This window comes from Coccinella septempunctata, chromosome 4, assembly GCF_907165205.1.
Source record: "Coccinella septempunctata chromosome 4, icCocSept1.1, whole genome shotgun sequence".
NCBI classification, from domain to species: Eukaryota; Metazoa; Arthropoda; class Insecta; order Coleoptera; family Coccinellidae; genus Coccinella; species Coccinella septempunctata.
In genome coordinates, this window is record NC_058192.1 from 13591536 (window position 1) to 13608547 (window position 17012).

Consider the following 17012-nt stretch of genomic DNA (forward strand, 5'->3'; position numbering starts at 1 on the left):
CATTGACTTTATAACTTATTTTTTATGTTCTCTCGGGGAGGTTTTGAACGAAACAAGACACATTAAATGGAAGAAAACTTCAGGATTTCACCGAATCTTATGTGAAAGAAGAGAAATGAACAATTTTCAAAATACTGAAATGCTGATAAGTGATTTAATACTTGGTATTTCCACCCCTTGCGTTAACTACAGCTCGGCAACGACGGTTCATACTCAAAATGCATGATCTTGCAATGTTCTGATCTAATCCTTCCCAGATTTCTCCGAGTTGGATTCCTAAGTCATTAAGAGTAGCTGGATGATTTTCTGAACTTCTCAGCCTTCTATTGAGGTTGTCCCAAACCTGCTCAATCGGATTGAGATCTGGACTTCTTGCTGGCCATTCCATTCGAGAGACTTCAGCCTCTTCAAGGAGTACCTTGAACGATGCGCGCACGATGGGGTCTGGCATTATCGTCCATGTATGGGGCAAATGGCACTACATGCTCTTCAAGATACCATATCATAATCGATCCTCCCCCGAAACCAGTAGTATTCAGGAAATTGCACTGAGCATATCTTTCATGTGGACGTCTGTATACAAGGGAACGTCGATCACAATGGTAGAGGCAGAATCTAGACTCATCTGTGAAGAGAACTCTTTCCTAATCGGCCTCTTCTCAATGGATATGCTCTCTCGCAAAATCCAAACGCGCCCTTCGATGGGCTGGGGTAAGAGCTGGGCCTCTTGCCGCGACACGAGACCTTAAATCATATTCTCTGAGGCGATTTCTTATTGTCTGAGTGCTAATTTGCACCTCACGAGTTTGCTCAAGCTGAATTTGAAGGAGGCGAGCGGTTGCAAACCGTTGTCTCAACGAAGAAACTCTCAAGTAACGTTCTTGAATGGCAGTTGTTACCCGTGGTCTACCCTGTCCTGGTCTTCGGACATTCATACCTGTCTGCTTGAATCGCTGCAACATTCTGGACACACTTGTATGGGAAACTCCAAACCTTTCTGCAATTCTTGTGTATGTCCACCCTACTTCTCGCAAAACTACCGCTTGGGCACATTCCTCTTGGGTCAAATTGCGTGTTTCGCGTTGCATAGCGATCTAGTGTAGAAAATCAAACGAAAGAAAAACTATTGATCACTAGAATTGATCGAGAACAACTGATTTTAGAATGGAGCCAATACATTCAAAATCTGATAATATCATCTTTCATTATTCCTGCTGGGAAAAAACATCTGTATTGAAGAAAACCGTTGAAAGTGGATAATAATGCATGCATAATTCTGATAAAAATAATTATCATTGAGAACACCTTCAGTTGTAGAATAAATTTGAGATTTCCATAATGTGCGTTAATTTTTTTGCGCAGTGTATTATTTAACTACACTGATAGTATCTTTTCAAAAGTCATATAAGCGATACCAACTTCAGTAATAATAACTAATCAGTGTTTTTATGACCATTGCACTGAAGGGGGACATTTCTGAATTTTTTCTCAATTGCTCCTTCATTTGAAAGAGAATATCTTTTGATTAACCTACTCACGTAAATTATCTTCAACGACATTCAAATCTTGGCTAATTTAGAAGTTTCCGGTAACTTGAGCATCGAGGGCCTTCCAAGAAAGCAGCACAAATTCCTTCCATTGTCCAGAATCTTTCTTAGGTATAGGAAAATATACCTAAGTGAAAAAGTTTCAGGAGAAGGAAATAACCGAAAGAGAATTAACCGAAACAAGGCAACCGACAACTTCCTTTCCAAATTTCAAGTTTAGATAGATCACATATCCTTGCAGAAACTACGTTGTTCAAATACGAAACGTAATTATAATATTCAAATTTCGAATCTGGGGATGGCGTTCCTGCATGACATTAAAGTTGATATGTATTTGGAATTCGACAAACGGGTTCGTTGTCTGGGCTCGGCAGTCAACTATAGAGCTTGAGGCTTTCAATATATGTTCCGGGAAAATCAAGTCCTGAGTATGACGAGATGAAGATTCCGGGTCAGGATTTCTTCAAGGGATTTTCTGACTTATTAGTAGCACTCCTCGGTCTTGATATTTCGCTATCAAAATGATCTGAAAGACGCTTTTCTTGGAGAACTTAGGAGTATAATGCTACGTCCATTAATTTCATGCTGTCAGACAATATAGGATAGGGCTTCTTATAATGTAATTGCTTTCTCGGGAAATTTCATTCTGCACTTTCATTTTTTGTTGTTCATTAACAACACACAGTTGACAACCTGTTGAACAGGCGCAAGTGCTTAGAGTAAATTGTCCTCATTTTAAATGCCCATTGTTGAAGGATTTGATTTTTTTTTTCATTTAACAAAAACAGACGTAAGGAATTTCGATGAACCATGAAGAATTTGATGGAAAACCCTTTCTTCCGATTCTTCCGATGCGCTTGAACCGGAGTGCTCTACACAAAGTACTCCTTCTTTTTGTTTTATATTGTAAAACCCTTTCTCTCTTAAATTTTCCCTATACCTAGGTTTATTCATTTTATAGTTGGGGAGCCGAAGATGCTGAATCGGGATTTACTCGAGCTTCGTGGAGACCTAGTGGATTTTGAAGATCAAATGGTAGAAAGAAAAAAAGGTTCTATGATGTATGCACTTTCAGCGGTGGGGAAAGCGTGTGCAGGTTCTCAAAGATGTAAAAAAAAAATCGTCAGGTGTACATACTCGAGCGTGTCAGATTAAGATACTGTATATGTCCTACGTGTCAATTCATGTTAATCTGACAGTTTGCGTGGTGGGGCTGGCCGTAAGGAAGAGTTGAAAAAAGATTTTTGGAGAATATATTAATTGGACCCAAAGGAAGCTACATTTCAAGGGACTGACAATTTAGACGTGGCGCAAGGTAACTGCGGTCCTTTGAAAATGTAAAAAAAAATCGTTACTTGTACATATTCGAGTTTGTCAGATTTTCATACAGATGGTTGATCTGGGTGTTGTAGACGTGTTGACCCATTAATCTGACACTAATCAGGGGGGGTTTTCCTAATCTTACACTTTGAAGATGATAAAAATCCCTTTTTTTCGAATATTTCCCTCCCTGTACCTCCAATCGTTTTTATATTCATTATGAAAGTTGTAGATAATAAAATTCTACACAACTCTTGGCTGAAGCAATTTCACATACTCTTAACCGTTCTCGAGTTAGAGGGCGATAAGGGCGAGAAGCTTAGCCACACATACGAAAGGGCAAGGTCAATGTAGAATCCCAGTCTAATCTACAATTGTCAAAATGACAAGGTATTTCTATGGTGACAATTTCGAAATTAGTCACGAAAATTTTATTGTTGTCTGTGACTGAACCTTAGAATGTACTATTTTCCAACGCTTCAGCATGTATCGCTAAAGACCTCGCATTAATCGCCATATATCTCAAAAACGTTTGAACGTAGAAAAAATTGCTTGGGACAAAATTTGTAGAAAATGTTATGCTCTACAACTTTTTTGATGAATGCGAAAAAGATTCGAAGCGCAGGGGAGGAGATAATTCAAAAAAACTGATTTTCGTGACCTTTATGGCCAATTTTTATTGTTTCGGCTTGCTAAAACTGTCAGATTATATTTTTTCCGTTATTCTTGAATCATAAGCTTCAGAATAAGAAAGAACGCTACTGCGCTAGAGAATGTACACGTGACGTTTTTTTTGCAACTTTGGCGCCCTCCCACACATTTTCGACACGCTCAAATTGTTAGATCAAGAGAATATATACTTGTCAACATGTAATTAACCACGTATATCTCAATCTGACACGCTCGAGTATGTACAATGATCTTTTTTTTTTACTATTCCGACAGGGTGTCCTATACAATTCCCCCTATATACCGGTCTCATTTTTGGTAGAGGTACTCTACAGGATCCAAGGTATGTCCCCTTATATATTAATCTGACACGCTCGAGTAAATTCCGAATTTCCCTCCTCGGCTCCACAACTATTATATTCATTTCTATTTTGAAATTTCAACAAATATCAATAACTGTTTTTGTCGGAAAACTACGATTTTCAAGGTATTCGCAAATACAACACCAACCCCGTATAGTGAAAAAGTTAATCATCTCATCAGCAGCAAAAATAAAATCACGTTTTCTGAATCTGACTACTCAGATGCTACAATGACTCAACTTGCATTCTGGAATTGCTGCAAGCTGCCACCCTCCAGTTCCACAAGCAGATCGGGTGGGAAACTCGTTGGGAACCGAGTGGGATTAAATGCAAAGTAGATAATCACCTCATTTGTTCACATGTTGGAACGGACAGAGTTCTGCTTCAATTGTTCTCAATTAAACGGCTCCGACAATTTTCAGGAGATCGCTGAAGCGGTTACATAGTTAGCAGCTTTTCCGCAATATTAACAATCGACTCAACGAGTTTTCGACTAATTTTCAAATTTCATCTATTCTTGTGCTGCGTGTATAACGGCAATGCGGAAAAGGGCTTACCTTTGGATGGGTAAGCATCGAGCTTGGGTAAAATGCACGGAGATAAATCGAGTATAAATCTGCTTTTAACATAAGTGAAAGGAATGTATTTTTTATTGAAGATTCAACCGCTCTCTCAGACCAAACTGTTTAATACATGGCGTTAGTGGATAGAATCAGTAGTACAGTCAATACAAACTTGCTGAAAAATTTGAGAACGTCGCAAATATATTCATTTTTGAAGATAACCTTCAAGATTTTATTTGCAAACTTCAATTGTGATCATACGTAAATATCTCCAGAAAGATGAAATCGATTAGATAATCGTCAAGACCGAACGGCTGCATGAAGTTTTCAGACCTAAGTCTGATCTAGAAGAGTTGCTCTTTCAGAATATGTATCTCATTTCTATCTACGGTTAGAGTCATTCGGGGTAACTGAGCGCAGATGGTAAGTGTGCGCAGTGCGTGTATCTCGACTATGCAATGAATGACAGGAACAGGGGTTCCTTTGGATCAAGCAAGGGCGCAGAATCGCCAAATTAGTTTTTCATAGGAGTGCGCCGTGCGACGTTTCGTTCACTTTTTATTTGCAATCAATCAAATTCACTAGTTTTCTTGTTATTTTTTAGCATCTCTGCAAATTCTGATAGGTCCAAGTTCCGAGTCCGACAGTGTTAAACAATATTTCATTCGATCATGCGCATATTAAAATAATAAAAAATTTTATGTAGCTGCTCAACTCTATAAGAACGTCAATTCAAATTTTGGCTTGCTGGGGAAAGTGTGCGCGGCTAAGTGTGCGCATAGATTCATTATATGGGCATCAGTTCAGTGAGGAATAAATTATGACATTGTTGATTTTCTTGGTTAAGACTCCATCAATATTGTCCTATTTGTTCAGAAAAATATGAAGAGCCACCAACAGGGGAATGTATCAAGTGTTGTGTTCACCAGGAAGGGTGGCACGAACTTAATACAGTGCTTGTAAATAGGCGCTTCTGTATTGACAATAAACAGCATTTCTCTAATATTGTAACATTCTGATGACATTATTTTGTAATTTGTTTTGATTGTGTGGTTCACTAAGCACTGCGTTCACTTACCCCGTGAGGGTGCGCAGACTTACCCGCAATACGGGGCCTGAGAACGCACTCCGACTTTCACTATTAATTTTTTTTTGCGGAAAAAAAACGTTTTTGTTTTTCTTTTTGATAGTTTTTTATAGATTAGAAAATTCTCTATCTTATGAATATGTTTTAATTTTCCTAAATTCAACATTTGAAACAGGGTATGGCTTGAAAGGCAAAAGTGCGCACAGTTGCTCCGAATGACTCTATTGTTATTTAGAGATAATCGACTAGAAAAGTGACTATCAAAAAATTTCTAAAAAGAAGGAAACAATTAAATAATCGTCAAGACCGAACGGCTACATCGAGCTCCATAAAATTTTCAGATTTATTACAGGTGGTCCCTGCTAACAAGAATAATATAAAAGAGGTCACTGGCCAAGAAAATGTTGGGAACCCCTGCGCTAGTGGATGCTTCATGTTGTACCAGAATATGCCAAAAGAAACTGAATGTTATTTGCAGTCTCAAAGGCTCACTCTGTATATGATTCACTGGAAAATAGTTTCATTCGAGTAGATATGAAAAGTCGGATATTCGAATATCGCCAGCGTGCAGTTATAGCCGGCTGAAGTACCACCACGGACTTTTCCTCTTTTAATGAGACCCTCAAAACTTTCATCTAGCAATATATTCCCTATCGAAACTCAAGGCTGTCCCCGCTTTGATGCAACGGCCCTGATTGCAGCAGCTCAAAGCCGGCGAACATCCAGAAGGAAATAGCAATATTTATCGTCGGGAGAGTGTGTCCCCGAAAGGAAATATATCGACGTGGTAAATTCAGAACGCAACATATCGCTGTTGAGCGCCTGATGGTTTTATTTCCTCCGCGGATTGCTTTGTGAATTGGCCACCGGGAAAATCCAGAGGAGGAATCCAATTTCTGTTTCTTTGTCGTTGCTGGATCTGCGAGCGATCCCCAGATCGACGTGATGAAAATAATGCACGGGACCGATGTGGGTGATGAGGGGTGGATTTGCGGTGGAGAGAAATTTTCTGGGTGAACTGTAAGAAAGGATGAGGCAAATTGAACTATTTGAAGGATTATCGATTTTAGAAAAAGGAGGTAAGGCGCTGATATATCCTTTCTTAACAAACACTCTTCAGAACTAACAAAGGAATACATTTTTTCTAAACCATTTGGACACTTTAATTTTTGTTCGAAAAAGGATGGCATGCATTTAGTTTCCTCATGATTTTATCAATGAATCTCAATCATCTCTTGAGACAGAATGAGCAACCTAGTAGAGTCATTCGGGGCAACTGTGCTCACTTTCGCCTTTCAAGCCATACACTGTTTCAAATGTTGAAGCTAGGAAAATTAAAACATATTTATAAGATAGAGAATTTTCTAATCTATAATAAAACATCAAAAAGCAAACAAACAAAAACGTTTTTTTCGCAAAAAAAAATTCAATAGTGAAAGTCGGAGTGTGTTCACATGCCCCGTATTGCGGGTAAGTGTGCGCACCCTCATGGGGTAAGTGAACGCAGTGCTTAGTGAACCACAGAATCATAACAAATTACAAAATAATGTCATCAAATTGTTACAATATTACAGAAATGCTGTTTATTGTCAATACAGAAAAGCATTTTTACAAGCACTGCATGATTGTTCGTGCCACCATTCCTGGTGAACACAACACTTGATACATTCTCCTGTCGGTGGTTCGTCATATTTTTCTGAACAAATAGGACAATATTGATCGAGTCTGAACCAAGAAAATCAACAATGTCATAATTTATTCCTCACTGAACTAATGCCTATATAATGAATCTTTGCGCACACTTACCCGCCCACACTTTTCCTAGTAAGCCAAAATTTGAATTGACGTTCTTACAGAGTTAAGCAGCTTAAATAACCTAAAATTTTTTATTATATATTTGGATTAATATGCCCATGATCGAATGAAATATTGTTTAACACTGTCGGACTCGGAACTTGGACCTGGCAGAATTTGCAGTGATGCTAAAAATTAACAAGAAAACTAGTGAATTCGATTGATTGCAAATAAAAAGTTAACGAAACGTCGCACGGCGCACTCCTATGAAAAACTAATTTGGCGATTCTGCGCCCTTGCTTCACCCAAATGGACCCCTCTTTCATACATTGCATAGTCGAGATATACGCACTGCGCACACAGTTACCCCGAATGACTCTACAGTAAAAGCAAAAGTGGGCACAAAATCCATATCTTCGATAATTAATTCACAACTTCTTAGAAAAAAAGGTCGAACAGTTCGATTTTCATTTCGAAGTACGCAACTTTTCATATATAATTCAGGAGTTTGTCATGCCCTCTTCAAGGGGTGGAGTTTTTTTTAAATGTCAGCTCTGACTTTTCGAGCCAGAAATAGTAGACACTGATGCTAATTTGATCATTGATAGAGATTTTCACCAACTGTTTTTATTATGGGGAAGAAATTGTAATTCAATTCGAATTCTTACTTTTTGATGTCTTTCGGAAACAATGACATACACTTTAGGAGTACTTAATTTTTCAGAGTAGTAAGCCTCAAAGACATCAATTACTTCTAAGTTTTATGTTAATGACCCTGATATACACAAAAAACATAAAAAGTGGAATTCAATAGTTTTGAACCTTTCATCCTCAAATAAGTAACAAAAAAGGATTGATTAAAAACGACCAAAGCATCCTCAGCCATATATATTCATCTCTGACATAAAAAAGTTAGGGCTGCCATTCAAAAACACCGAACTACCCCTCACAGTGTGCATGACAAACTCCTCAATTAAACATGAAAAGTTGCGTAATTTAAAGTGGCAATTGACCTCTTTTGCATGTTGTTACCAAATGGTAGGTAAATACCGAAGATGAATTCTGTGTGCCACTTTTTACTCACTCTGTATGAAACGAACGATCAATCACTAGATTCATCGTTTCTCACGTTGAAAAATGCAAACTCAACGCAATTTTGGGTCATAAATTTCAACTGTGAACCTTTGGAATCAGCAAACAAATAAAATTATCAAGGTTTCAGTTTCGAGCCATGAGGATTTAAAACAGCGAATAATTGAAAATCGTTCAGGATTTTGCTAAGATATTGTTTGGGATAATTCGAAATATATATGATACTTCCTACGAATGTTTTTGAAGCAAACTCTAGGTCTATCAGTTGTAAAGAAAAGGAATTTCCAAATTTGTGTAAGATTATTATATATTCCAGTTTCTCTATTTAACTATGAAGAAAGAGCTCATGCTATTCAGATTGGCACTTTCGAATTATCACTTTTGAATTATTTTTGGAAATAATTCAAAAGTTAGTACACTTCTTGGTCAAAGTATCTTCCACAGTATACTCACACTATTTTCTTGAAATATCACAATCTTTTACCAATAAACTAAGCGCTTCCGCCATTTTGCAACCCGAATCGACTAAGAATTACTAACATAAAGTACCTACGTGATTTTCATGAATGTTTCTCACCATAACCCATAACACTTGTTTCTCTATCACACTAACTTCTTCAGGTGGAAAAACCAAGCACACGTATAATGGTAAAAATGTAATTCTAGGGAAATTCTTTTGTTTAGTTTCATCAGTTTAATTAGAGATTTTCATCGAGTATCGACCACATCAATTCAATTTAAAAATCACGATTATGAAGTTCACTGCAACAGATGTTGTAGACCACCTATGCTGAATATTTGAAACTGATGATGTCTACACCGGTTTTTAGAATTTTCCCTTCAAACTGGAAACATTCGTTGTTTAAGAAACCGATCCGATCAAATTTGGCACTATTATTTGTAAATTTTCATGCAAATAAGACGTGGCAGAACAACTACATAAATATGCTACGTCTTCATATGAAAGTAGGTATATGTGAGACGCTGAAGCGTTCTTATGTAAACGATACCGCAGTTCTCCCATATCCGAGTGAGCTACCAACATTTCGTTTATATTCCGTTCCAGAAAATAGGCTTCCCGAAGATATTGTAAGCTCACTTCACTATCCTCAATTTCAACAATGTTCTACAGAATTCCCTATTGCTGTACTCCCCATTCTCACTGAAAAAAAACTACTTTCGCTGAGAAGTGAAGAAAACGACTGGATATGAATTTCTAAAATTGTAAAAGTAAATAAATTAATCAACCGAAATCGTAGATTGAGAAGAATGAGATTGGAATACAACAGTACTTCATCTGTTGAATTATCTGAATGGTATTGACAAATAATTTCATTTTATTTGCTAAATGAACGTAGAGAAACGAAATGTAAATATTAATAGGCATGAAAAATAATAATCATCAATAAATACTCGAAAATATTGATCATTTTATGCTTACATAGATTCATACCACGAAAGTTGAGAAACTAGTAAATTCAATGTTCGAAATTTTCAAGCTTTTCACCCATGCTTTTTTAGGTAGTCCACATGATGTTTTAATTATGACAGAGGCAGCATCAGGGGAAGCTGGGTCTTAGATTGTATCTCACTTTGTTATGACTCCGGACTAATAAAATTTTTAATCAATCTTGATTGAAAAGAATAGAAAATTAAAAAAGGTATCTCGATGAAGATTTGACTAGTTCAGTTCAGACCGTAAAACTTGTTTATACATTGCCTCAATGTTAAAGGGTGGGTGAAAATATGTCCTTTTTTTAAATGAGTCTACTGCACATAGATTTTACAAAAATTCTGTTGTAATTGAGATGTTAGAGTTCCTTCCATAATGAAAACACTGTGTTCTTCTTATCAAAAAGGAAATATGAACAAACTGAAGTATTACCTATGTAAAAAGACCTATACATTTCACACGACCTATACATTGTTATGTTCCGTAATCCTTCTTCTCTCTTTTTCCCAGCAATATAAAGTGAAAAATGGCTGAAAATCAGCTCTTTTATTATTGCTCATAAAAGGAATGCTGAACATTCCAATCCCAATGAAAATAAGCCTTTCCAAGTGTTCACAAAGAAGTTGTATTCAAATTTCAATATATATTCATGCATAAACCGACCTAATGGTCATATTCTGCTTTTAATGGCCTCATATGTCGCTTTGGGATGCAGATGTGGTGAACGAAATTTAACGTTACTCTGATTTTGGTATGCATTGAAATATCAAAGAGGTCTGAAACATAAAACCTTTTCACGCCCCACAATGAAGAATATTTCTGCGAAGTTATGCATCTACAATACCATTCTTTATATGACAAGAGAAGGGATCTTGTGGATCTTAGACTCGTACAAATATTTGAATAGTAGATTCTTGAGGTCGAAAGAAACACTTTATTCCAATACCATTTTTTCCAATTCAGTTCTGATAAAAATATATAGCCATTTTAAGTTTTCATAATGAGCTATGCCAACCTTGAAGAAACAAAATTTCCTTCAGTATTCTTATAATTAATGGGGTTTCTAGGGCAGATGAATTCCGAATCCATAATTAATTTATATTACATACCGAGTCCCTTAGAGAAGTCGTTTATCTCTCAATAAAAGTAACTGTAGATGAAAATGTGATACATATTCTGAAAGAGCAACTCTTCTAGTAATAAATCTGAGAATTTCATCCATCTGGGCGTAACCGTTCGATCTTGACGAATTTTTAACTGAACCCATCTTTTTCAGGATTTTTCGAAGATCAGTTTTCGAGTCATTCATCTCTCGATGAAAGTAACCGTATATGGAAATGTGATACATATTCTGAACGAGCAACTCTTCTAGTAATAAATCTGAGAATTTCATCCATCTGGGCGTAACCGTTCGGTCTTGACGAATTTTTAACTGAACCCATCTTTTTCATGGTTTTTCGAAGGTCTGCATTCCTACTACGAGAAATTTCATGATTTAGGCAAAGGCTAAGAAGAATGTGAAAGAAATGAGATTAGTATGTAGCTGACGTATCTTCACTAAACTTAAGTTAATAAACCGAACATTCTTGATGTGATCGATCGCCCTCGCTAATCAGATTTCACTCATCTAACATGACATGCCGGCCACATCAGTGGCGATGGATTCAGCTGCTATCCACCAGCCACGTCGTTAGGAGTTTTTCCCGAAATCTAATTCCAGATCGTACAACGACGTGTGCTGCGGATATTTCATCCAGAATAACGTCATTAATTACGTCTGACGTTTACAGTATCATTGGTTCGGGTGGACTTGGTTGTATATATAGGCGGGTGCGAAACGACCGGGTATAAATTCGATTCGCATCAGCCCATAACCTCAAATAGTCCATTTCGTGGACTGCTACGACTGACACGTCCTTGTCCTATCCGAATGAAATTAGTTTAGTTTCGATGGCGCAATAATCGATGCAGGAAAAAACGATAAGACGGTAGAAATATTTAGGTGTCAGTCTACTAAAAAGCCTAAAAGCCTCGACAATGCTGGACAAAGCAAAAAATTTTTTACTTCAGTACTTCTACTTTTGACTTTTGATTCTCTGTTACTTCAGTCGCTGTTACTTTTTCTGCTCTTTTACTTCAGTCTCTTCAGTTCGTTTACGCTCCGTACGTTCTGCGATTCGACGTTAAAGAATAATTTTGTGCTAGCATCAGTGCTATTAAGAATTAATTTTTAGTTTTTCATTTGTTTTCCGCGAGTGCCTGAAACAAAGGAGGTAGGTCCCCGTCTTTACCGTTCAGTTTCTTTGTTAGACCTACACCGACTACTTCTTTGACACTGCTGTACTGTATCGCTTTCTGTTATATTTCATCATACTTTACCCTGTTTCGCGAGTCTTACTTTTCCCTTCGCTATCAGTCATGGCGTGTAAGCCCTTGGGGTACTGAAGGGAAGGTCCCGTCAACCCCCCTGTCCGCGTTCCAAGTGTTGAATCCGAAATCTCTTCTTTTCTATCAGTCATGGCGCGTAAGCCTTTGGGGTAGAGAATAAGAGATACCGCTCGTCGTCAGTGAAATCCCGTAGTTGCGCTGAAAATAGACCTTTTCTTCGCTATCAGTCATGGAGCGTTATAGCCCTTGGGGTAGCGAATAAAAGTCTCGAATAGATCCGCCCTGGTTGTGTTTCTTTTCATTGAAGAAATACAGTTATGTAATTACATCCCGATACCGTATAGCAAGTCATTTCACTTCGCGAGGTCATCCTTAGTATTCATTTCTTCAGTTCTGGTTGGCGCATTTTATTGAACAACCTTTAATTTTTCACTGTACTCTGTATAAACTTTATAAAGTGCTCGTGACCGGATAGAATTTCCCGAATGTATGTTTGCTGATAGATTCGCTCATATTTCATACCTACACATATCTCCGTTGTACATATAATCAGTTTCCGAAAGTGTGAATAAACTTGTACATAATTCGATTTTGAGTACTTCGTTATCGCTACCACCCTAGATAACAGCGAACTCTGTCTCCGACTAGCAGCTACTCTGGTAGGTTTGCTATTCTTCCTAGTGACAAGAATAGCTGGCGCTCGTGATAAGTTTTCTCCGAGGTAACCACGTTACAAAAATGGCTATCACCCCTAAATTCATCATAGGGAATAGATGGTGAGCTATACCTCAATTGGAAGACAATAGTATTATGTAGAGGGACATATTGTCTTCCAATTGAGGTTTAGCTCACCCACCCTCTATTCCCCATGAAGAATTTAGGGGTGATAGCCCCTACACCTAGGTTTCAGGAATTTCGGTGTACAATTTTGCTCAAATTATGTCCTCTTCCCTTTAAAAATTGACCTGTTTTGGCTTTTTCTTTGAAAACATCCTTCTCAAGACATAATTGATTTGAGAGAGTGTATACATGAATATATCCTTCAGATAGTATTTGGTTTGATTTGATATTCGAATAGTGAGTAAGCAATGAAGCACCCACTTTCTTTGATAATATCTGAAAATTAAACCTGCCAAAAGTTTGGGGTGTAATAGTGAAAAGCTCATTCTAGTGAAAATCATGTAATTCAGTTTCCTCGATAGTTTGAATAGATAACGCCTATACTTGATGAAGATCAAAAAAAAAAAATAAAGAAACTGAATTCCAAACCAGGTAGGGGAGCTCAAAACAAACTGCCGCCAAAAGTCCTCTATCAGAATTTAGTATTAAGAAAGCAATAAGCCTCATTTCCCAAAGGTTCCATCCGCATGCAACATCGCCTCATAAAAATCCGGCCGTAAAAAAAAATACCATCAATCCATGTACGCGGCAAAACTTCAAAGCAACCGCCAACATATTCGGCGTCCTCTCGACAACGGGGTTCCGATACATTTGCGGCTCCCAAACCGGCCAATTATTCAGTCATAAAACAGGACAGTTCCGATGTACCTCCGCTATAACAAGCCCAGACTGGACCTTGAGATCGTTGTTTGTTTCAGGACGAACATGCATTTCCACCGGCCCCGGACGTGACGAGGCGAATGGCGACTCCCACATCGTTCGGGAAACTGGAACCCGGAGCCTCGCCGCCCTACTATAGGGCCAATTCAGCCACCAGCTCGACCTCCAATTCCGCAAGTGAGTAGACATCCTGTGTTCTAGTTTTGTCGTGCGGGTTGTTTGTCGCTGATAATCCCAACCGGGGGTTGTAAAATGGATCGCGAAACTCTACCTGTTCGTATTTGCGAAGCGAACCACTATTTTTTAATCCCGATGATTTGAAATTCAGCACGGGAAAAGTTGCTGCAAGTTTAACGAGAAGGGTCATTACTTTCGATGTTTGATATAACTCAGAAGGTTCCAAATGTACTTGAAGTTGAGGTGGTAACTCCCTTTAAACACCACCAATACAAACAGAAGGCGGGTGACTACTAACTAGTGTTAGGCCTAGAATCGCACCTTTACCGTTCAATATTTTCGCCATAGCTGTCTCGATAATTGTTGACATGAGTATGCCTGACTAAGATTCAGATTTGATGGAGGCCTGTTAAACCTGAAACGCCTCAGAGCCAAAACCCGTACAAAGTTTATCACGGAACTTCAAAATGCAGACTGCGCACTTATCGCTAGCAGCTCAGAGGATCTACAGATAATGTTGGACACCTATAAACATATACACGAAGAATTAGGCCTTATAGACTCAATATTGACAAAACCAAAATCCTGGTTAAGTCCGCCAGAAATCCTTTCAACAGATATCAGTCTGCAGGATGAAACTCTATAACTGTTCGAGAAGGTACAATACTTGGGAAGCTTCATAAATATTATGGCTAACTTGGACACGGAAATACACAACCGTATCAATTCGGCATCACGGGCATTCTGGAAGCTAAAGGACAGAGTGTTTCAAAATAACGACCTCAATCTGAAGACCAAGACAGCTGTTTACAAAGCAGTGGTCTTCCCAACGCTTCTTTACAGAAGCGAAAGCTGAACGCCAACAGGCGACATACTAAACAGCTTGAACAAACGCAACAATGTCATCTGAGACAAATAATGCACATCAGATGGTTCCACAAAGTTTCGAATGCGGAAGTCTTGCAGCGCGCGAGTTGTATAACAATTGAGACTCAAGTAACGAGGGCCTGCCTCAGATGAAGCGGCCACATGCTGAGGATACAAGACACAAGACTCCCCAAAATAGCTCTGGCGAATTTACAGAGGGAGCTCCGAAACCAGAAGGCCAGTATGAACGGTTTAAGGATAAACTGCATCAATCCCTGAATACAGTTAATGCCATTCATAACTGGGAACAACTAGCGTTAGACAGATCACAGTGGAGGTCTTAGGTCTACAGTTATAATGGAGACTATCCATGCCCGGAGTGTGGAAGGACTGTAGGTCACGGTTGGGTCCCTTCAGTCACATAAGGCACAGAGTCGCAAGTAGCGCTAAGAAATTATAAGTTTGATCGCACAGACAGTTTTGTTTTTAACTCTTTTTGTATATTTATTCTCGGTAACGGGATACAGAAATGAATGAAGGTCTAGAATCATGAAGGGGTATCTGAATTTTAAACGAAATATTTTTCAAGGACGTATTTTACTCAAGACCCAGTACATGAATTCAGATGGTGTTCTCTCCTTTTGCAGTTTTACCGAATCTGTAGTAAATACCTGTATGAAATGGTGAATTAATTTGTACCAAGCTTCCACATTTTACTCTACAAACCAACCTGAGATCTCTATGATATCGTTTACTAATTTAATTCCAATAGACGAATCACTAACAAGATTAATCGATTTTCCTTCATCCTCGAGAATATGACTAATTACTAATTTACCCCGTCTATCTAAACTCTGACAATACCTTAATCAAACTTGACCTTCAGCTTCAGATTATACATCAGAGAAGCCACTGAACCATATAATGACGTCTTATTTCATTTTCTCACAGTTTTACTACTGTGTTGAAAAGTTTGGCAAATAAAACACCAAATATGTATTATAAAATCAATTTAAATGTATGGCCTTCAACGTAAAAAGCTTCTCGTGGTTTGTATCCACTCCTTCCACTGGATTTTACGATAGCTGATGTGTGGGATTAAAATGAATATTTTCATCAATTTTCATATTTTTTCCAATTGAAAAAATCATCTGCAATCTCCAGGCGAATTGTTGTACTTTCGTTGACTGCAGGTCAAGTGATATTTTTCGTCAACGATGGGTGTAGAATTCAGCAAAGTGAGGCTTAGTTCAGTCTTGGTTGGACAGGTGGTGAAAATTATCCGTCATGGCGGGCTCCCTTTCTCGCTTAGAGACACCATCCTGCGGTTGAGATGTGTTACACTGCAGTGAACTGATGAGGGACAATGATCCCGAAAATGGTCCACAGTTTGTGTATATATGTTTCAACCTTCCTGGGAATTCCCTCGCTGATTCGTGACAAGCTGATTGGCAGGTTCTTCTGAAAGGTTCCACTGTTGCATGAGAGCTTTGGCAAGAATAGGAGCAAGCTCAGGAGTGTATACTTCTTGAGGGGCAGAGCTGCTAATGCCGTAGAGTCGATGATAATATAAATCACCTTAATACCCACTTATCATCAATTCCAACACATCCAGTCACAATAATGCAGTCTAGAACTGTTATTCGGAGCAACAGATCGCCATAACTCAGCACGTTCCCGCTTTATTCCTCGGATCGTGATGGATGTCGAGACCCCAATCGATAGCCATCAATCCGTCCCAAGTCAGTTCGCATCGCTGCTATCCGTTCGCCGCTATAAAGTAGCATAAATCCGTATCCGGGTACATGGCCGAGAAGTGAATAATTACTAAGGGTACATCACCGAGGCCATAAAATAGAAATCCATTGATTTGTTCGTACAACTGGCAGCGTAATAAGGGTGGTTGGGAATAATAAATCAATCGAGATTTCGGGAGGGCAGGAAGGTATCCGCCGGTTCCGGATACTAGGAGCGTACCGCGAATTGGATCCGGATACCGTAGGGGGTGACTCCCATTAATTTCGGGGTGTGGAGCGGACGTTCCTGGTCATATGCAGGGGGGAAACGTTGAAAGGGTTCTCCGTGGAAGCGTATTGAGGATAATTGCCTCTATTGGTTACTGATTGGAGCAAG

The 17012-nt window shown here is 38.5% G+C and overlaps 1 protein-coding gene across 1 annotated transcript in view; it reads left to right on the top strand.

The window, feature by feature from the left end:
* LOC123311131 (putative dipeptidase CPSG_01350) overlaps positions 1–17012 on the top strand; it is a 249916-nt gene that overhangs the window by 125151 nt on the left and 107753 nt on the right. Inside the window, exon 4 of the mRNA XM_044894921.1 lies at positions 13874–14012. Within this exon, the coding sequence (XP_044750856.1) occupies positions 13874–14012 (139 nt within the window). The remainder of the gene's footprint in view (positions 1–13873; positions 14013–17012) is intronic.